General features: G+C 42.0%; 3 protein-coding genes and 1 pseudogene across 7 annotated transcripts; 2 read left to right on the forward strand and 2 right to left on the reverse strand.

Annotated features, from left to right (window-relative positions):
* The first annotated feature begins 955 nt into the window (after positions 1-955).
* Positions 956-6927, forward strand: chrna3 (cholinergic receptor, nicotinic, alpha 3). The gene is made up of 6 exons (XM_040165566.2): positions 956-1213; positions 1636-1775; positions 3452-3496; positions 4369-4478; positions 4598-5780; positions 5862-6927. The coding sequence occupies exons 1-6, from the start codon at positions 1165-1167 to the stop codon at positions 5988-5990; spliced, it is 1656 nt and encodes a 551-aa protein (XP_040021500.2). The 5' UTR covers positions 956-1164; the 3' UTR covers positions 5991-6927.
* Positions 6928-7778: 851 nt separating this feature from the next.
* On the forward strand, positions 7779-11028 carry LOC120810754 (uncharacterized). Its single transcript, XM_040165606.2, has 10 exons — positions 7779-7971; positions 8059-8094; positions 8210-8509; positions 8593-8913; positions 9019-9135; positions 9289-9310; positions 9537-9589; positions 9751-9778; positions 9914-9984; positions 10531-11028. The coding sequence occupies exons 1-10, from the start codon at positions 7923-7925 to the stop codon at positions 10581-10583; spliced, it is 1050 nt and encodes a 349-aa protein (XP_040021540.2). The 5' UTR covers positions 7779-7922; the 3' UTR covers positions 10584-11028.
* Positions 11029-11116: 88 nt separating this feature from the next.
* On the reverse strand, positions 11117-13012 carry LOC120810740 (UDP-glucuronosyltransferase 2C1 pseudogene; annotated as a pseudogene). The gene is made up of 2 exons (XR_013451568.1): positions 12875-13012; positions 11117-12736 (listed from the first exon to the last, which is right to left on the reverse strand). The product of XR_013451568.1 is annotated as a UDP-glucuronosyltransferase 2C1 pseudogene (transcript).
* A 1550-nt stretch (positions 13013-14562) lies between these two features.
* Positions 14563-20732, reverse strand: chrna5 (cholinergic receptor, nicotinic, alpha 5). 4 transcript variants are annotated; one of them, XM_040201516.2, is made up of 8 exons: positions 20472-20732; positions 20064-20204; positions 17986-18137; positions 17800-17844; positions 16877-16986; positions 16563-16740; positions 15791-16486; positions 14563-15593 (listed from the first exon to the last, which is right to left on the reverse strand). In XM_040201516.2, exons 2-8 carry the CDS (start codon positions 20152-20154, stop codon positions 15435-15437), a joined length of 1431 nt encoding a protein of 476 aa, XP_040057450.2. In that variant the 5' UTR covers positions 20155-20204; positions 20472-20732; the 3' UTR covers positions 14563-15434. The 4 variants fall into 4 exon arrangements, with proteins under 4 accessions (XP_040057450.2, XP_040057468.1, XP_077941593.1 ...); XM_040201534.2 differs by lacking the exons at positions 17800-17844; positions 17986-18137; positions 20064-20204; positions 20472-20732 and adding exons at positions 17209-17310; positions 17415-17483; XM_078085467.1 differs by lacking the exons at positions 17800-17844; positions 17986-18137; positions 20064-20204; positions 20472-20732 and adding an exon at positions 17415-17663.
* Between the last annotated feature and the right edge of the window lie 451 nt (positions 20733-21183).

The raw sequence follows: 21183 nt of genomic DNA on the forward strand, positions 1-21183 counted from the left end.
CATTAGTCTCCAATAAGTTATGCATGGCAGCATTGTCCTTGAGAATTTCCCTGCCACATTAGCAATCATTAGTTATGTTGGAACAAATCATCAAAAATGTAACGGTGAAATCAAAATAATAAGTAATACTAAGGATAGCCATTGCAGCATCAAGGTCAAATCAATGAGCATTACTAACTGGATATGATGTAATATCCCACATGGGGGTGATTCTTTTTCCCTTGCCCCGCTCAAAGGATTTGAGCCAGTGTGGCCGAACAAAGTGGAGATGATTCAAGTGCAAACACTTTCACTTGGTTTCTAGAAGGGACTTTGTCTCTGCCAGGGGATTATTCACTGAAGAAAACCTTCTTCACAATATTGTTTTTCATTTCCGCCAATAAATTACGCTGAATCAGGGGTATTCAAATTCAATGAGTTCCAATTAAGCAGAATTAGTCTTTTCCAGTCCCATAAACTTTATATAAACGAAAGGCCAACAGTTGTATTTACGTTTGTATGGTCATCAACTGATTATCTAATCAAATAAAGATTAAGTATATAAACCTATTATGTTCTAAGTGATATTTGTTAATAGTTCCACACTCAAAATCTCAGCTTCTCAGCTTCATATAGACTGATGGAATAGATCAGATTGACAGTAACAGCCCCCAATCTTCCATCATGTGACATCCCTTTTTTATCAATATAAACGTATAGCAAATATTGAAAATATTTACTAACTTTGGCAGAAAATAATATTTGTATTTCAGGATCACTGAATGTGTTTTTGGGGACTTTACAAAAAAAAAGCGTCTTCTCTCAAACCCCGCTACAAAGTGTGTATTTCAATTGTTTGCTGTTATCTTTCTAATTCCAAGAGTTAAAGACAAACCGCTCACAGACACATCGCGAGGAGTCAAAACAAATGATGTGGAGCGGATGCGAGGCTGAAAAAATTGTGCACTCCTCACCATTTCTTTTTATTTATCACATCATAGCCCGCTATGGGTTGCACTCCTCTGGCGTTTGCAGCGCAGCGCGCCTCCTCTCAGTGGCCGCGCGCACTCGCTGCGCCCCTCCGGAACAACGCACGCGCGCTCTCACTCCACACTTGTCTCCTGCTGCCCGCTGCGACGCGGCCGCTGACCCGGGATACAACTTCAATCGCTCCTTCCAAACAGGATGAAAGCCGCGTATTTTGTCTTCGTTGCGCTTCTGTTTCTTCTTCGACGTGAGTAACGCGTTTCTACTCTAACTCGCTCTCCGTGTTGCTTAAATGCAACAAATATTTATGGAGGCTACAGAGTTAGCGATTTAAGATAATCATTTGGAAATAACCTCATGCGTGTATGCTCACATTTGTATCCTATTTTTGATATATGGTCAACATTTTGGTAAGTAATACCTTATGACTTGTTGTTAATTAAGAAATGCATGCGTTTTTAGTGGTGCAAATAATGCTTTACACTGAAGAAAACCTCAAAATAAATAGGACCAACAGCGTGATTGAAAGTAACTCTCTGAAAACAAAAAAACAAAAGAACTGCACTGAAATACATCCATAGACATACAATCTGGCTGTAAATCACCTTTGGACCAAGCCAGAGGCAGCAACACCGCATCGTCCCTGTCTGACAATCTGCTCTTTTTCAGGATGCTCCTGTTCAGACGCAGAGCACAAGCTCTTCTCTGTGATCTTCTCCAGCTACAACCAGTACATACGACCGGTGGAAAATGTCACCGACCCAGTTGTTGTGCAGTTCGAGGTGTCCATGTCACAGCTGGTCAAAGTGGTACGTGCTGACCTCTATTGCACCTGTGAGTCACGACAGTCCTACATGTATCTAATTTAGACAGCATTACAAGTAGAGGGTATGAGTTTGTGGGTAATACGTTTGTGTCAATTTATGGTCTTTGGGCAACAAAGTTTTCGAGAAGGGGACAATTGAGATGACATTCCGGCCTGTGAGCGGTATTCTCTGGATAAGAATCCTGAGGAGGGAAGAAGGAAGGAAGGGTCTGTTTATCTGGCCAAGACAAGATGGGAAATGTCAGCTGTCTAAGTACCTCTCAGTTTAGGCGCTCTCTTCAATCACTGCCACTTCAGAGGAGCACCCAGCTGGATTTAACAGGAGTTCCACTATAGATCCTGTTGACTGCAGACCGGCGGGCAGAAAGAGCCTCGGACGGCCTTTGGTTGGTGAGGGAGGAGAGCTTCATTACAAAATGAACAGACTTCATATTGTTCTCTATCTACTTGTTTGCTCATCACCTATTTTATTTCAGGCATCTAAAATAAAACATCTCAACAAGAAATAAGCCTTCAGAAATACAGTAAAAAAAAAACTATACGACAGCAAGGATGTCAAGCTTAATTTAGAATAAATATAGAATCTATAGCCCTCAGAAACTATATCTTTAAAATGTAATTTTCAATAAAAAGTGTGATCAATGTCACAATATATATCAGTAGTAGTGGACAGCTTGTGTGAACGATATGGAGTCTGACACATTGTGGGCCAGCTAAATCGGTTTTCCTTTGCTTATTGCCCTCAGACAATCCTCTTATCTTCACTTTATTTCAAGAGCTAGGTTAATACCGAAGACCTTTCCGGATCTATACGTCAAAAAGATGAAGTATATTTTGTTATGTTCTCTTTAACACAGTTGGTGTAAAAGGTTGCGGGGCTCTCCTTGCTAATGTATGTCTGTAATTTACGCACACCTGCTGACCATAACAAATACACAATTGGTATTGGTCAGCCAGAACTGTTTTTGACAGGGCCAAATGAGCTCATCTCCCAATAGACCACAGGCAATCTTCTTTAAAGCAATCTTCTTTTCAGTGTGTTGCAACCCAATTGTGTCCGTCTGTCAATTATTAGAGCAAAAAGACATTTAGTTTAGTTTAGCATAGCTTAAAGACTCAACACGGGGGAACGGCGGTCTTGTTCAATCACTGCCACTAAGATTAAACATGTTATTGTATCTTGTTTTATTTATTCCATTAAAAACCCAAGAGTAAAAAGGAATGGACATGATAGCTTATCATAAATACAGCTAGCATAACTGGCCTTAGCTTCATATCTAATGAACAGACATGAGAGCGTCATTGACCTTCTCATCTTACTGTCTCTGAATGCAAAAAAGCACATCTCACGACATTTACAAATATTATTTTAAAAGAATATTTTGATTGTTTGGAAGTTGATGTTACTCCAAACTCAGCGTAGGCGAAGCCTTGGTAGGTGTTGGGTGGCCCCCAGTTTGGAGGGACATCCAAGTGTATGGACATAATATTAAAGCAATGTAACGCTGTGAACGGAGGAAAAACATATTTTGACCAACTAAAAGAAAGAATCCTCTAAAACCCCCCACTGTTTTTCCTTTTTTTTAACATTAAGATGCTAGCATGTATTGTTTTTTCTTTGCTTTAACGTCTTTATTAACAATTCTGCTCCGTTTTCAGGATGAAGTCAATCAAATCATGGAGACAAATCTGTGGCTGAGACATGTAAGTTTATGTTCAATGACCAAGCAAATGGACCTTGAACAAGGACATCAAGTATGGATCCAGCCGTCTGACATACATGATTCTTCAGGGCTTGACTGACAGGTTGAATTATTTCCTGAAGGAAGCACATTGATTATTTTAGTCCTCTTTTTTAGAAGAAAACAATCCCTCAAACCAATTCCACTCGGAGTTGTTGGTAGATTTCCAATATTTTTTAATTATGAGGATTTTAATCATTTGACTCCTGTCTGGAGTTCAAATCATACTTATTTATAATTTTCCTTCTGACAATGTGACAGGTACCTCTTAACATCTGCAACGCTCAAAACCTTGATTTGAACTTTATTGTATTTCTTAATCATGTACAACAAACGTAAAGCAAAAGCCGGATTTATAGCTTGATGGCGTTTTGTTATTCCCTGCAAAATGTCTGCTGCAATGAGGGATGGTGCATTGAACCACATTGGATTCAACCAAGGAAAGTTCCAAGTCCCAAACTACAGTTGCCCAGAGCCTTGCTACTGCTTAAGGCTTGAGCTGTGATTGCTCTTTTGTGCTGAGTGTCAAAGCACTGTTTTACTTTATTTTAATGTCTGTTGTTTTGGAGTCTCTCTTTGCACTCACCATCCAAATCTTACAATAATATTGATAATTACTTTTTTTTTAGTTATGGTAAATCATTGCAGCTTTCTGAGGTGGATTTATTGTTGTTGCTTTACGAGTCTCACCATCATAAATAAAAGAATGCCTTGGTGGTCGGTCTGTGTAATTACCTTTGATAATCATTGGATCATCATCTCATTGAATATTTTTGTTTTGCCAATTTTATTCTGACTTAATAACTTACCAAATGAATATTTTTTTTATTTCAGATCTGGAATGACTACAAACTTAGATGGAATCCAAAGGATTTTGGAGGCGTTGATTTTATCCGAGTGCCATCCAACAGGATATGGAAACCAGACATTGTGCTCTACAACAAGTGAGTCTTACATCACAATTCCAAAACCTGGCACAACATCTCCATTTAATGTCTCCAACCTTCACTCCGCCTTCCACTTTTATTCTCTCACTCTTCGCTCCTTTTCTCCCTCTCTGCAGTGCAGTTGGAGATTTCCAGGTCGATGACAAAACGAAGGCCCTCCTTCGTTTCAACGGTGATGTTACTTGGATCCCTCCTGCCATATTCAAGAGCTCATGCAAGATAGACGTAACTTACTTCCCCTTTGACTACCAAAACTGCACGATGAAGTTCGGCTCCTGGACCTACGACAAGGCCAAAATCGATCTGGTGCTTATTGGCTCAACCATCAACCTCAAGGACTTCTGGGAAAGTGGCGAATGGACGATCATTGATGCCCCCGGTTACAAACACGACATTAAGTACAACTGCTGCGAGGAAATCTACACGGATATTACCTACTCTTTGTACATCCGCCGTCTGCCACTCTTCTACACCATCAACATGATCATCCCTTGCCTCCTCATCTCCTTCCTCACCGTACTTGTCTTCTACCTGCCATCTGACTGCGGGGAGAAAATCACTCTGTGCATCTCTGTTCTCCTGTCTCTAACTGTCTTCCTCCTTGTCATAACAGAGACCATCCCCTCCACCTCGCTAGTCATCCCCCTGATTGGCGAGTACCTCCTCTTCACCATGATCTTCGTCACCCTCTCTATTGTGATCACTGTTTTCGTGTTGAACGTCCACTACCGCACACCCAAGACCCACACAATGCCCTGTTGGGTGCGGACTGTGTTCCTGGGGCTGCTGCCCAGGGTGATGTTCATGACGAGGCCAGAGACGGACGCTGAGAGGGTGCTGGCGGCGGCCGTCGATGTTCAGACGACGCATTTGAGGCCCTGTGCTCTGCAGAAGCAGCACAAACCTCAGGCCCCGCCCCCCCCCAGCGTGGTTTCCAGCCTGACAAACCGCCAACGGCTTTTCAACAACACAGAGCTCTCGGACCTCAATAACTTGAGTGGAGACCCGGCCAAAGGTGCCGGCTCAGCGCTCTTGTGCTGTAAGGGACATTGCAACTGCTGCTGGCGCCAGAGATCCAGCAAACTGCCTGCAGACTCGGGGGGAGGCAGCGGGGGACTGGGCAGCATGGGGGCGCTGAGTGGGGGCAGTGCTGTCGGGGGGGGGAGTCATTGCTCCAGCTCCGAGTCCGTGGCAGGAGGAACAATGTCCATGTTACCGCTGTCCCCTGAGGTCCAGGAGGCCATCGAAAGTGTCAAATACATAGCAGAGAATATGAGACTTCAGAATGAGGCGAAGGAGGTGAGTGCTCATGATCATACAAACCTTGTAAACCTTTAGAGGGAACCCACTAAAATCTTTTTCAATTTGATCCTCTCATAGGTTCAGGATGACTGGAAGTACGTTGCCATGGTTATCGACAGAATCTTCCTCTGGGTTTTTGTCCTCGTGTGCATCCTGGGAACAGCTGGCCTCTTCCTCCAGCCGTTATTACTTTGGGATGACATCTGAATAAGTTTGATAAAGAAAATAACTCAATATCCCGATTTTAATACTGCACAGCAGTTATTATTTATAAGACTCGACACAGAGAGGGGAGACACAGAGCTGATCGAAAGTCGAGGAGGAAACCTTTAGGTGAATGTTTTAAATAGATGCTCTTTTTGGTTGAAGAAAGGCTCCCCAAGGCAGAAGCCACTGTTAAATGATGGCAAAGACCGCAGTGTTTAGTCATTTAATTGTTTTGCAGGAGATACAATAAATAAATAGTTAATTGTTCTTATTTTCTCTGGTTTAGGCAACATTTAAATTCTGTGAGAGTGTGAAAGACAACAGCAACCATTTGTTGGAGAGGCAGCGATCAACTCCAATCATTATCACCTGCTGGTCAGCAGCTTTGCGTGCGGCTGTTTGTTTCTTGCAGCAGAGTATCTTTGTCTGGACGTGCGCACACTTGTCCCCTTTTTATGAAAATAGTCATTAATGCCAAGGCCACAACGTTGTAGTGTCAATAACTTTGAAGGGTAACTGATTAGAATTTGTGAACTTGAAGCATCTCATTTCAAACTAAGGGTATGTGTATTCTCAAAATGCAACCATTGTGTCACCAGGAAACCCTGTGATATCTTCTTTAAATGTTAAATCCAGATTGAGTGTGTTTAACATTTATTTTCACGTTTCTGAGGAGAAAGCAATGTGGTGGACTGTGCTCAGAGAGTGCCACCATGTGGCAATGAATCGGTAATACAGTCTTTGTGTAAAGGGATATGTAGCTCATTTTGACGTCCTCTCCGTTGTCACATATTCTGTTCTCTTCCATTTTTCTACCTTTTGAAAATTGTATAATTTCTTTAAATTCCATGAGCAAATGGAAAAGCATGTACAAATTTTTTTTACTTCTGTCTTAACCAAATAATGTAACCAAATATTAAAAACATGTTGTACAAAGGCATGAGGGGGACATACGTTGTATCTGGTTTCTCTCAATTACCGGGATTTATGACATTGACAAAGATCCTGCAGGATGGAGATGTAATTTCCATTAGTACTCCGAGGCTTTGCTTTTTATTCCGTTCCACATCCTCCGTGCCCTGTAGGAGCTTATTCTTCCTGTCGGATCGCAATCAATACAGAGGGCGAGTGATGAGGGACCTTATTGGATTCCTCTCTTTTCTTCTTCGAACCCTCTTTCCCGACGAGAATACAATGTTCTGCCCTCTTACCACAAGGGGACGGCCCTGCTTCCCCAGTGCTTCCCTCACAGGTCTGATGCTCTTAAGTTTGGGTCAAATTCTCACATAGTTGAAAACCTGTCGATCAAATGTGCTGATGGGGATTAAACTTATATCAGAACCGCCATGGTAGGTACTAGTTACCTAAACACTCATAAATGTACCATCAGTGTACTCACTGATTCATTATACAACAAAACATGTGAGCAGATGGCTGTGTGATTACAAGAAAATCCAGCCCATATTTAATTGAATGCTGGCAGGGAAGCACAGACAGATACCGGCTCTTAGTCTCATCTGATAAGAACCCCTGGCTAATGAATGTAATTAAAGCTCACTGAGAACCTGTGTGTGGCTGATCTGCCAAAATGAAGTTACGCAAGGACGGAGCCTTGAAAGATGTCAGTGAATGTTTTCTCATCGGCCCTTTTGAAAAGTTCCGTTCTGAAAAATACCCGCTACGGAAAAAGAAAGCAAAGGAGCAAAACTATTTTCAAAGCAAAAGAAGATGTGGTGGTTTCACCCGTCAACAGTTGCTTAGTAAAAGCACGAGCGGTGCTTAATTTTGGAACTAGCGGGTCTCAAGTCACCACAGAACGCAGAGGAAGCGACTCAGTGCCGTTTTAGCACATTTATAATTTTCCCTTTGTGGGTTTAGACAAACCCCTGATGAGTGGCTGTATTTGGTTTCACAGTGTTGTCTGTGGAGTCGATGGCTGTTACATTGCTTATGATCATGATCATAATCACCCTCCTTTTGTGTAAGTACCTTGACAAGCAATGTGTTTATTTAACTACTACCTAATTGTTTGTATAAAGAGATTAAAATTGGCTTCTTTTTCTTCAAGGGGCTTTTGCAATTCAGGTTACCAGCCCAACTACTGGTGAGGTTTCATTTAAGATAACACATCTGTCTGATATGTTCTCAATGTGATTGTATAGCATTGCATCGTTTATAAATGAAACGTCTGTCTCTGTTTCAACAAACCAATGCAACAGATTTTGTTCCTGCGAAGATACTCACCGATCAGAAGAATATCAGCGAGAACAGCGACCTGTATGTAACCTGCAGCACATTTGGGTTAAAGAAAAACACCATGGTTTATCTTTATTTATGTAAGAATGACATATGGATTGACCATAAGAAGCAGAAGGAAGATCGCGATGATACCCTCTTCATCATACGCAATGTAAGCCTTAATCACAGTGGAAAATACAGTTGTGTTTTCTCGATAAAGAATGATTTACTCCCCAAAGCACCAATGAGAGGACTCAACGTGATTCAGATTCTGGTCATACGTAAGTATTCACATCCAAATATAAAAACATGTAAACCTTATTTCTCTCCTCTAATGTTGCCTTTTCTTTTTTTTACCGCACAGCCAATTATCTCCCTGCAGACATTTCAATAGCTGGACCTTTGGCTGTCAGTGAGGGGGACGACGTTGCATTTCGATGTTCTGTTTCTGACACCCTGCAAACACTTGGTGGTTGTCCATTCATCCACTCCCACCTGAGGAGGAATGAGACACTCGTCCAAGTGCAAACGTTCAATGTTAACCGGATGGAGGCCACTTTCACCATCCAAGGTGCCGTCAGTAGGGATGGGGGCCACTACAGCTGCGTGGTGCTGCCATCCAAATGCGTTCCAGAGCACGAGGCAACACTCCGTGGAAATAACGCAGTGTTGCTCGTGGTCAAAGGTTAAGGGGTTTACTGAAAGTAAAAAAATATGGATTTTCAGTTTGCTTTATACGGTGCTTCAGTGTTAAAAGGCTTTTTAAAATGTGTGTGTTCTTGGTCTCCAGAAAGTGTGGTCGACCGAGCGATGGTGTCTTGCGGAGTAGTAGCCCTGATGTTAGTAGTGGGTCTCTGTCTGTGGTGGATCCACAAACAGAGAAAGATCATCGAAGAGAAATCAAAAGGCAAGTTTGAGAGTTAATAACGAATGACACAAAAAGGAGCTGTTATTAGTCGAGGGACGGCTTCCATTCTCTTTGACACTGCCTTGTCTCACTAACAACATCTTCTTACTTGAACATTTAAACATATTTTATGGTTTTTTTTTCCCATTTCAGCGGCCTTCTCAGCTTCATTCAAGTGAGTTTAACTCTTAACCCAGTCTCATGATGCTGCATTCAGAGCATTTCCAATATGACATAGAGATGGTTTTCATTTCATACTCCTGTTTTCAGTGATATTTGCTCATAAGCATGTTGTATGTGCACAATGTTTACCATAAACCAAACTATACTGGGTACACTGGGTAATCTGCCAACACTGAATTGATTCAATGGTTTGAATATTTGAGTATTTGTTTTTACAGTGCGGCAAGGAGGCAGGAAGAGAGCGAGGTAGAGGACGTGGAATCACAAGACGGTACGTTGAAAATGGAGTTACAGTAAAAGCAATGAAATGATCTATGATGACTTACATGAACATAATGCAGCTACATTGTGTTCTGATTGTAATACATGGACATTGGTCTAGAAAACAATCAACCCGTTTATTGGTCTCTCTTTAAATCTTTTTCAACTCAGGAGATTCTTTCGCCTCAGAGGGAGATGAGTAAGAAACATGAATTAATTTTAATACAAACAATTATTCAATGACACCATTGTAAAGGTGTAATATTTGAATACACATGAAACATGTTCAATCTGACTTCTGTTGAAATATTATTAACTGACACCATTTTCTCAGTTATCAGAATATTGTTCATGGTGCAGTCTCCATTAATTTTGAAAATTGTGTCGCACTGTACTCTGCTGTGGGTAAGTGAAACGCTACTTTGTGCTATCATAAAAATAGTTAAAACATTTCTTTATGTTGAAAGTCACAGAGACGATAACGTCCTTGAGCTAATCACATGAGAGACATGGTGGAAAGTGCGTTAATCAGGCGTTGGCCAACTGATACACGTTACATGCTAAATTAATTTATTTTTTCTTCTTATCAAGCAGATTATTTCTTACGATGCTTGATAATAAGGCAACTTGGACAGAAAAGGAGCAGAAAGAAAAACAATAAACTTGTTTATCGAGCTATTGGCTTGAAAATCTTGACATAGTGTGATTCTACTGGTAATTTTAGATGCAAACGTTTTTCTTTTAGCATCTTACAGGAAACCACATCTTCATTTGCAGCAACAGCACGGCTGTGAATAGCATTGTTTAGCGTGCTCTCTGACTCACAAGAGCTAATTCTGCCGCCACAAGTGGTAAAAATGAATAAAGTCAAACCAGCACTAAATGCATGATTGCCTGTAAAACTATTTGCTGCACGTTCTCCTTTTTTAACCGTGAACGTCTCACTCACAGATGATCCACCTGCTGCCGCTCTGTATTCACTATCCTGCAAAAAGGCACCATGACCAGATCCAGTGCTCACCTGATTTTAGTCAACTTAGTGGCGCAACTGGAACGCCTGTTTGTGATGAACTCCTGTTTTGTTCAGCACTCGGTGTCTACCGAGTTCAATGACCTTATCTGATAAGGAAGCCACTCTATCAGTGACAGAAGCTGCAACTCCTGTGGGAAATACAACAGAGGACTTGATGGAAAGAATGGAGTTACCACTTTGTAATTAAATATTAGGGAGCAGCAGTTGGCCTGAAAAAGCCGTAAACAAATGATTTTGATTCAGTGAAGGCTTACATATGCAGCTCATCCATAATAATCCCTGCTGTACCTCGAGTAGGACAAATTGGTCCATAACTGTTTTTAAGTTGCATTTTTGTTGGAAATCTTTTCAGTTTATCAAATTCCTTACTATGAATATGTTTTCAATTTTTAAATAAAGATGTAGGACTAATTACACTGTTTTTCCGTTTTTATTGTTTTTTCTTTTCAAGCTTATCTCAATACACCAAATCTGAAAAACTGAAGAGTGAAGAGAGTGACGCAGTTTCGTTCCTTCTTTCCTGTTTAGTCCAATTTCACTTTTCTTTTACAACACAATCTAAAGCAAGACCATAGTAACCCAGCAACAAATAACAAAGCAACCACTGCAATTGTTAGTAAAAAAAGCATGACATCAACAGAGTGGTATGAGTACCAGGGCATCTTGTAGGACTCTGTTCTCAGGTGAGCTGCACCTTTGTGTCTCATGACAAACTCTACCCAGAAGAGGGCGTTATCCAGCGGCTTCATCGGCTGATCTCTGTGCAGCCTGGAGAGCCTCTGCATGTTCCTCCTGTACGATGGCTCGTTCAACACTTCCTGCATGGCGTTCAGGAAGATTTTGTCTTTGTCCACTGTGGCTAAAGTAAGAATCTTAGCCGCGCCTCTTTCTTGCAGGCGCAGAAGGTTGTCGTATTGGTCAAAAAACAGAGGCAGGCCAACTACTGGGACTCCGTGATAAATAGCTTCTTGAACTCCGTTTGTCCCTCCGTGAGCCACAAACAGTTTTATCTTGGGGTGTCCTAAAAGGTCTTTCTGTGGCATCCAGTCTACTAGCAAGGTGTTGTTCCCCAGAGTGGCCGGTCTGACCCCTTTGTGCCTCCAGATGACTTTCTGGGGTAATTTAGCGAAAGCTGCAGCCATCTCATTTGATATATCAGCAGGAAGCTCACTCACGAAAGTCCCCAGAGACATGATGATGACCCCGTGCTCTCCAGAACTCTGCACGAACTGCTCCAAGTGTTCAGGAAGAGGTTCTGCAGGTTTACACTGGAACCCGCCCATGTAGACAACGTTAGGCATGGTGGGCCGAGGGAACTCGAACACAAAATCCACTCTCATCAGCCACAGGTCTGCCCCGTGCAGTAAGTCAATATATCTGACCTCTGAGCTGAAGAACTGGTCACACAAAGCTTGATACTGTGGACGGATAAGAAGTACATCCTGAGCTAGCCAAATAATAGAGAAAAGGTGATTTTTAACCCTTTGAATGAAAGTCATTTTGTCGGATAGTCCTGAGCCGGTCGATGGGATGTAAGATAAGGGAGAAGGCGCAATTGCCATATGTCCCTCTCCGCTAGTTATCCACCGCACATTATAGACCAGAGGCAGCTTAAGAGCATGAGCCAACAATATTCCTGCTCCCCACGCCGGATCGGTTAAGACAAGGTCATATTTTCTGTCCTTTAACGTCTTCATTAAGTCCTTATCTTCAAACATGTCAGTAGACATTTTGCACATTATTCTATGCACGTTAAACATTGCAGAAAACATCTCAGCCTGCAAACTTGCAAAGCTCCAAACCGAGCTCTCCCCTCTTTCTATGTCAATGACCTTTTTCAGGATCGGGTTGATGAAGTCAGGATTAAATGCTTCTGTGACAGGAACCGTGATTGTCTTGTAATGCGGGGAGTCCTCCTTGATGTACCAGCTCTTATCGGTTCGTACCACATCAACAGAGTGTCCTCGAGAGTGGAGAGCTTTGACCACGATATCCATGTTGACCCAGTGGCTTCCCTCTAAAGGAAAAATCAAAATCTTTCGTCCGTGACAAATTCTCCATGACAACAGTACGATAGATAATAGGAGAAGAGAAGTTGCATATCTGTTGGGGGGCATCTTTGACCTGAAGGGAAAAAATAAAAAAATAAAACAATCAAGAAAACGCCATAAAATACAATAATTAAATTATTTTCTACATTCAAGTTATGCCCCAACAGAGGACAAATATTTAAATTACATGCAAGATTGATCTGTAACATACCTTATGTGAAGTACTCAGATGTCGGTGTGAAACACAAAAACGAACCTCTGGCTTAACTCCAGGGGTGCTTACATAAGTGGATTACGGATAATGTTTTTCTGCAGAAATGTCCAACAATGTGGCCTCCGAGTGGAGACCCTTTTTTTTTACCTCTGTTATAAAGGCCAGATTGGATTAGCCCCCTCCTAGAGTGGTATGCTCTAGTCCCCCCCGGCCCCTGGAGTGGTATGTTCCATCTCTTCGGGTTCAGGGTTTTTTGAACAGGTGCCTCATGTTACAACATTCACTGTGCCTTTGTTTGGTCATTACTTGTTTTTCAACTCACTTTATTGCTGAATTAATATCATGTATAATATCTGCGAGCTCAGTCAAGTACTGTCCATAAGTCAGTATTTTTTTATATTTAGACTTTAGTCTTGGTGTCCAACCTCTGGGTTCACATTATACAACTACATGTCCTGATAGTTAATCGCTGCTAACTGTGATTTAGTGTAGGTAGCCGTCACCAATGTGGCCTCATGGTTCCACCTTGTGGATGCGCTACGCGTAGCTGTGCGTGCCATGTCATTGTCTATAATGCTTGTGTGTAATGGTTTTCCTTTTGTTTATGATCGTTTTTTCAGAAAACATGCACACACCTTCAAACAAACTACAAACTATGTAGGATATTAGAGACAAATATACGACCCGGTTCATAAAATTAATAAAAATGCATATAGTGTACACCAGAATACAGCCATGATTCTGAAACTGTGTAATCAATAAAGTAATGACAATATTGTAAAACCACTGTAATTCTGTAACTGTAATAGAATAATACCAATGTACAGTTATAATTGTATTTGATGTAATCAACTGGAATGCATGCATGTAATACTTGCACAACAACTGATATTGACTAAGGGACATTCAAAATCCGAGTTACATTGAACTCACCAGAAGACCACTCCCAGAGGTGTGGACACTAAATTTCACACCTTTAAGCATTGTTATAAATACCTGTAGGAACCATTGTTCTCGAGTTCACTGGTGGATGCGACAAACGGGCACTAGGGATGGTCAAAAGGACTGACCTGGGGCCTGTTGGTTGCTGAGACCAGCGGCTCCTCAGCTGAGATGTTCTTTTTACCACAACACCATCTCTTTTATTAAATACATTTGATTTAACCTTTTGATCAGCGATGACCTCTGTCCATCCGGCGTTTTCTTCATTTTTGAATACGAGAACTACAAAGGTATTTTTGTCAATTCTACTTTTTCTATCTGGAACCACTGGACTATTTGTGAATACCAGTCACGTCAGTGGTGCGTGGTGAATTTGCAAAACCCTAAGATCTAAGAGAAAGGACTGTCAGTACAAAATCTTTCTTTCACTTCCTGTGGGAATTCTGTTCAGAATTTTTTTAATGATTAGCAAAAAGCCTTTAATCCTTGTGGAGAGAACAAACATAGTCCAAATGGTTTTCTGTGCCTTCATATCAAACCTTCTCACCAGTCAATGGTACCGACAAACCAAAAGCAGTGCATAACCCCAGCGGTCCAAGAGTGCCTCATAATATATCATAAGACATGTGAATTGATTTTATTCTGGTTTCTGGTCTCCTTCCCCATTTCTTCAATTTCATCCATATTTCTTTGGTTTATGTTAAAAGACCAAAAAACAACACCCAACTTTTCTCCGTGCTTGTTATTGTTTAGAACTTGTATTTAATCAAAAATTGGAAGTAGAATATCAGATTGTATTACTACAATCACTGCTTTATTGTTTTGTTTTTCTCAGCTGTACTATGAAGACACGGCCACGGAGAGGCAGAGCATGCTCAACCAATGGCTAAGCTCTTCAGCTATTGTGAAACACACAGTGAATGGAGGGAGTGGTGTGACCTTAGGATCACAAATCTCCATAGTACATCATGTGAGGTACGAATCAAATCAAATAAATCAAATAAAAAGACATATTTGAGGGAGCTAGGCTTTGTGCTAAGCTACCGTGTGTTAAAAACATTCAGTCAGGGCCCACGGTGCCTCTGCACCAATCTGTTGCCATGGAGCACATTGCAGCACCAATAAAGAATGTGAGACTTGTCGATGCGCTGAAAGGAAGAGCTGCCAGAGAAACTCAAGTCTGGGCATGAAAGTCCACAACTCCTGTCCGCGCATAGTCAAGAGTAATAAAGAGAGAATGCATTAAACCGTGAGTGTCCCTAAAGATAAATGTATCTGCATGACTAATCTGAATTATAATCTACAGACTGTGTAAATGTAACTGTGGTCTTTTGAATGTACACACAAAAGTTAATTGAGGGATATAGGAACTTTATATTTATTTATTATAAGAAGGATAAGCGGTTCTATTCTTTTGTTCTTTATCATATGATGTTAACAACCCTGCAACCATATGTGAAACAAATTTGGAAATGAATGCATTGGGTTTGGATTGTGGAATAACTGTAGATAACCAGCGCAGACCTCTATCCGGGAGGTAATCACAGTATCTCAAGACCCATAACAACCTGTTAATGTGCTTTGCCTCCAATTCTGATTATTTAAACTGTGGTTCTTAGAGGGTACTTCCAAAATGTTTTGGGACAATGATGTTGGCCCATTTGTAGATAACCGGGATGAAGAGGAGAGCAGAGCCGAGGATCGACACCAGGAGGAAGGCCCACAGAAACATTCGGTCCAGGACTTGTGCTACAAATTTCCAGTCTTGAACGACCTGAAACCAAAAAAAGCAGATGTCCAAAATTAGATTTCAATAATCTTCATAGTGGGCGATTAACATACATTATTCAACTAGCAACCTTTATTACAGTCTTTGTAGATATTTGTTAATTTGTTATGGGTTAATCCAACTGTTGATCATTTCTATTGTTACCGATGGAGCTATGCATGCACAAAATCCAACATACTCACCTCTCTGACCTCGTTTTCTTTAACCACATGCATGGTTATGTATCGAATGGATTCTAAAGCTGCTTGTAGGTTATGTTTGGTGTAGAGCAGAGAAGTCAGTTCAGGTGCTGAGTCCTTCATCTTGCCCTCTCTTTCTGCTCCTCCTGTTCTTGCTACTCCGGCTGTTGCGTAACGGTCGGCATGACTGCGCATGCACAGCAGCTTGGGCAGGCGGTGCAGGAAGATCCTCCGCACCCAGGGGGCCATGTTGTGATGTGTAGAAGAGGAGCGATGGTGGATGTTGATGGCGAAGACGGTGATGACGATGGAAAGCGTGACAAAGATCATAGTGAAGACCAGGTACTCCCCGATCAGAGGGATAGCCTTCGAAGAGGAAGGGATGATCTCCTCGATGACCAGGAGGAAAACTGTGAGAGACACCAGGACTGAGGTGCAGAGGGAGATCTTCTCTCCCCCGTTGGAAGGCAGATAGAAGACGAGGATCGTAAGGAAGGACAGGCCAATGCAGGGGATGATGAGGAAGAGGGTGTAGAAAAGAGGCAACCTGCGGATGATGAAGAAGTAGGTGATGGTGGGATAAGTGGAGCTGCTGTCTGTCCTTAGACCACGGCTGCCTGTGGCCTTCACAATCTCCCATTCACCGTTGTCAAAATAGTCCTTCTTGTCCACGTGGAATTCCTCCAGAGTTATGTCCACCTGTTAAACACAGAGTTAAATCCTATGCCAACCACTGGTCATGAATGACACCAATGAACTAAGAGTTGAGACTCACCTGGGAGCCATCGTATGTCCAGGAGCCAAACTTCATTGAACAGTTTTGCAGATCAAAAGGGAAGAAGGTGACATCGATGGTGCAGGCTGACTTGTAATTTGCTGGTGGTGTCCATGATATGGTTCCATTGTACTTAACAACTGCCTTGGTGACAGTAGCCTCAAAACGCCCATCTGAACTGTTGAAAGTTCAATTTCAATTAATTTATTCTTCTAAAAGATTCACTAAGCTAGAATAATGATGAGTGGTGTGAGAACATCAGTATGGTCGTACGTGTATAATTGTCATTTCCCTGCGTTTCTAATGTCACTTACTTATCATACAGCACAACGTCAGGGAGCCAGATCCGGTTGGAAGGAACTCGGATTGTTGTGATGCCCAGATAATCGTCAGGGTTCCATCTGAGTTTCCGGTCAATCCACTCCTACTCAAGAAGGAAACATATATTAAGACGGTTTGATGTTTTGCAAAATATCTAATGATGAAATTACAATTTTGGTACTTGGTAACAAAACCTGCCCACCAGCAACTCAGAACTTTACTATTTGTAAACTTGTTTTTTTAAGAAAGCCAAAAAGGATTTTTTTTTTTACGTTAAACTTTTCCTTAAAGGTAGTTTAATGTGCTGGATGTTAGTCTTCCATACCATGTCTTGCCCTGATCCAGGCCTCCGGGAGGGGTACATGGCAAGCTTCTATAGGCTGCTTCTTTAAACAATCTATTTAATTTAGCTTTATGCTTGAAGTACCTTGGAAAACAAAGGAGATACAATGACTAAATCTGACATACTTCATGCAAATGATACGCTTGATAGATAGACACGAGTACTGTGGCCCATTGCCCTTCCATCACCTGTTTTGCATAATGCAATCCATCATCGTGAAAGGGAGCAACTGACCCAAATGGCAAAAAATGGTCTGTGGGGATGACACAAAAAAGATGCATGACGGACAGCACATCCGAGGCCACGAATAAGGCTGACAGGAGCAGGGGTGGTGAGGGACAGCTTGTGGAGGCAGGTGCGTGGGCACAGGCCCGAAAGGACTCATATAAATGAGGACTGTCAGTGAAATGCCACCAGAAAAGATGAAAAAAGTGTGACTGGTTGCCTCTAAATGCTATTTAATGCCAGAGCATGTTTTAGAATAAAGGATATATTAATATCATAACTTTACCTGCATGTGTACTGCATGATGGTGAAATGCAATGTTTAGGTAAGATGTGTAGCTCAACTTGCCTGTTTCATCCACACATTGGTTGTCATTTGTTGATTTTTCTCATCCTATAACAGTGGGAAAGAAATATTTAGATATACATTATCTCTCAACCAGACTGTTTAATGACATTCATGGAATGTAGTTGACGCTTCAGTGGCACAAAGACATTTATAACAACATCAATGATCAGTGCTTTTTTGCCTCACCACATCAACTAACTGGGATATGGCCAGTCCAAACTTCACACTGATCGTCTGGTTGAGGTATTCCACAGGACGGACCCACTTCTGGTAGTTTTCAAAGAGGTATTTGAAGAGCTTGTCTTCTGCTTTTGCAAAGGAGGAGAGTTTCGGAACCCCTGAAAAAATTAAATGAATAGAAGCTGAAATTGAAAAAATACAGATTCATACCGCCGTCCTCTTTTATCCGAACCAGCAGCCCCTTGGATTTACACATCAGCCCTTTGCTTGAGGATCCATTTCTGGCTTGAGCATTGCTTTCACTGCATTCACCTGTCTGACCTGACTACAATGTTTAGTTCATCTTGTTTCTGGATATCGTTTCAATGGCTTTGGATTCCAGAGGAACTAAAGCTTTGACCCAAACATACACTGAAATGACACTGGTGTTAAGAGTCCTTATAGCATGCACTGTATATTAGCCTGAATGAGAGGTAGAGCCCATTTCCTGTTTACAGTACAGCATGTCCTTCACTACACTAACAAACAAATATGCCTTCTCTGACTCATATGCATTTGTGATTTTAAATAATACATGCACTCTCAATTCAAGGTGCAGGTTTTTATGAAATACAAGACTGCATACCAATGGATCTTGGGAGATGAAGCCATGGAAACGAATGACTTGACTGCTGTTCTATCCGTACGTGAATAAAAACATACATGTAGCCATGGTGTTGTGTGCAGTTACAATATGAGGCTAACTGGCCTGTTTCATATTACAGGAGGACTGCTTTAATCAAACTGGTGCATTGTGTTGCTGAAGCAGAGCGCCTCGGCGGTGTAGAAAGTATTGATCACATTTTGAATCACAGAGCATTTCTATTCATCCTGGTCCTTAAATCATACCCCATCATGTCAAAAACTCAATTTACTAAAGGAGAATATAGCTAAAAATCTACCACAAGGCTGGCTAAAAATGTATGGTTGTCTACAGTGTGCTTGGATATTGGATCAATAAAGACAAGGCTGATACAACCTCAACCAATGACTGTATGATAAGCAAATTCATTATCATTATCAACCGCAACTTGTCCTACTGAAATGCACACAGCAGAGTCTGCCTGACTCTATTCATTATACCTATAAAATATACTAATATAAAAATATAATGTATGTGCTACAAGGTAAACACCATACACAAATGAACATCGGCATAAACATACTGTAGATGTCTACAACAACATTGTATGGCTGACACATGCACACACACACACACAATTATATACACGCTGTCATGGCAACAGCGCTGCCTGTCTCTTCCCTCTCCTCCTACTTGTACATACAAACGGTTGATCTGTGTTGTGCACACTGAATTCACCTTTCTCATCCTCCCCCCCCCCCCCCCCCCCCCCCAGCTGAACCTCACCTTCCCACAAGCTGTCATTACAGAGTTTACTGCCCCAGCTCTCATCCCCTGACCCGCTCACCCGTACAGCTGTGCTGGATTCAACTCAGTAAACGTGCAGAAGAAAGGACAGCCATGAGTGGCCACGTTAACAAATGGTAATCTGCTGTTTGTTCGTGTGGATGTCCATGTTCTGGTTTGTTTGCCTTTTTACGACCGCATGCAACCCCAATGAAAATTGCCTTTTTTTTACATTTCCAGAACACATTCAGGGGGTGTTGTACTCATTCCATTACACAGACGTCCCTTGTTGCCCAGTGATGTAAAAGCTGCGCTCCATCTAACGTGTTAGCGTTAGCCTACTATTTCCCTGGTTTCCTGCATTATTTATTCTGTATCATGTTGTAAATAAAGATTCTTGTTATGAGTAAATCCCAGCAGTATCTAAAATGTATGAGGAGACAAGTGTATTCCTATTTTAATCATTGTGCTTCTGTCTTTCATTTGTTAGAAAATAGTTTGTTTGTTTAATTATGAACTCCCCCGCAGCTAAAATCTTCACGTTCTGAGGTAAGTTGTCTTCCCTCCATCCACTCGAGTCCAACTTTTCTTCGCCTATGCCATCCGTCGCGCCGATGCTGGTGAATCCCACCACGGTTCCTTTTGACGAGGCATTGCCGGCCGGAGGAAAACTTACGCAGTGAGTGGCACATGTGGCAGCAGCACAGCAATGGCAGCAGCAGCAGCAGTGCAAGAGAGGTGGCTGCTCCTCCTGCTCTCAGCATCATATCAGAGGAGGCACTGGATGCACGCAGCTGGTCCCTCGGGCAGCACAGAGCTGGAAAATAAATACCAAAGACAGGGGTTGTGATATTGGCATACATTTGAGCTACCCCTCAACCCGAGGCTTCAATCGTCCCTTGGGGTTAAGGGTTCAAATCCCGAGGGAGCCTGGTCCTCGCCCGTAATTCTATGCAGTCACAGGTTTCAGTGTAAGCTAAACACGCTGGTGTCAACCATACTAAACGACAAAGAGCATTCATCACACCTTTACCCTGTCCCTCCGGGGTGCATCACAGTACGCACGCACACGATGTTTACATACCTGCTTTGAGCGTCTTCCATTAACACACCATCCAGAGGGGCAGCGTCGGTGGAGGCGGTGGCCGTCTGGACGATAGTGCTGCTTTTAGCGCTCCTCCATTCCATGCAGGTTGATTCTCCCTCTCTGTCTCTCTCCTCATACAGATGCTGCTTCACTCCGCGCTGCCTTCAATTGCGTACAGGCAACGCACCCTGCTCCTCCTCCTCCTACGGAGAGCCCGCCCTGCCCCCTTCTCCTTGCCCTCCTGTGGTTACTAATCACAGACTGGGATGGTCGCCCCCCTCCCCCCCCCCTCCACACTCCACGCAGACACCACGTCGTTCCAGTGATGTGATGCTACATTTTGTACCGCTCTCAGTTGCTCTCATTCCCCATGTAGGCCTATGTGCTTCCATGAAGACGGCGTGTTTTAGGATTTGTATTTAGTGTATGGGATGGAGATATATAAAGCAAACCAGCGTTTGCTTTATATTGAATTTTCACTTTAAATTTGATTAAGATTGTATTTCTCACTTTTTATTTTTTTGGCTTGTAAAGCAAATACTGACCCTTTGATTTAATTTTGTATTTTCATTTTGTCTTGTTTATTTCATCTTTAAACGGACAGTTCACTCCATAATCAAAAACATACACATGTTTCACTTTATATGTGGTGCTATTCTTAAAACTAGATAGTTTAGGTTGTTGCCTCTAGTTTTGGAGATTGGACGTA

This window comes from Gasterosteus aculeatus, chromosome 12 (assembly GCF_964276395.1).
Source record: "Gasterosteus aculeatus chromosome 12, fGasAcu3.hap1.1, whole genome shotgun sequence".
NCBI lineage: Eukaryota > Metazoa > Chordata > Actinopteri > Perciformes > Gasterosteidae > Gasterosteus > Gasterosteus aculeatus.

Excerpts from the sequence above, each read along its gene's own strand:
- chrna3 (XM_040165566.2), top strand. The coding sequence starts at position 1,165 with ATGAAAGCCGCGTATTTTGTCTTCGTTGCGCTTCTGTTTCTTCTTCGA. Across the intron at positions 1,776-3,451 it reads TGTCACAGCTGGTCAAAGTG|GATGAAGTCAATCAAATCAT; the intron begins GTACGTGCTGAC and ends CTCCGTTTTCAG. Across the intron at positions 5,781-5,861 it reads TTCAGAATGAGGCGAAGGAG|GTTCAGGATGACTGGAAGTA; the intron begins GTGAGTGCTCAT and ends ATCCTCTCATAG.
- LOC120810754 (XM_040165606.2), top strand. The coding sequence starts at position 7,923 with ATGGCTGTTACATTGCTTATGATCATGATCATAATCACCCTCCTTTTG. Across the intron at positions 9,590-9,750 it reads GGACGTGGAATCACAAGACG|GAGATTCTTTCGCCTCAGAG; the intron begins GTACGTTGAAAA and ends TTTTCAACTCAG. Across the intron at positions 9,985-10,530 it reads CGCACTGTACTCTGCTGTGG|ATGATCCACCTGCTGCCGCT; the intron begins GTAAGTGAAACG and ends TCTCACTCACAG.
- chrna5 (XM_040201516.2), bottom strand. The coding sequence starts at position 20,154 with ATGATGCTGAGAGCAGGAGGAGCAGCCACCTCTCTTGCACTGCTGCTG. Across the intron at positions 17,845-17,985 it reads TATCCCAGTTAGTTGATGTG|GATGAGAAAAATCAACAAAT; the intron begins GTGAGGCAAAAA and ends CCACTGTTATAG. Across the intron at positions 16,487-16,562 it reads GGACATACGATGGCTCCCAG|GTGGACATAACTCTGGAGGA; the intron begins GTGAGTCTCAAC and ends TGTGTTTAACAG.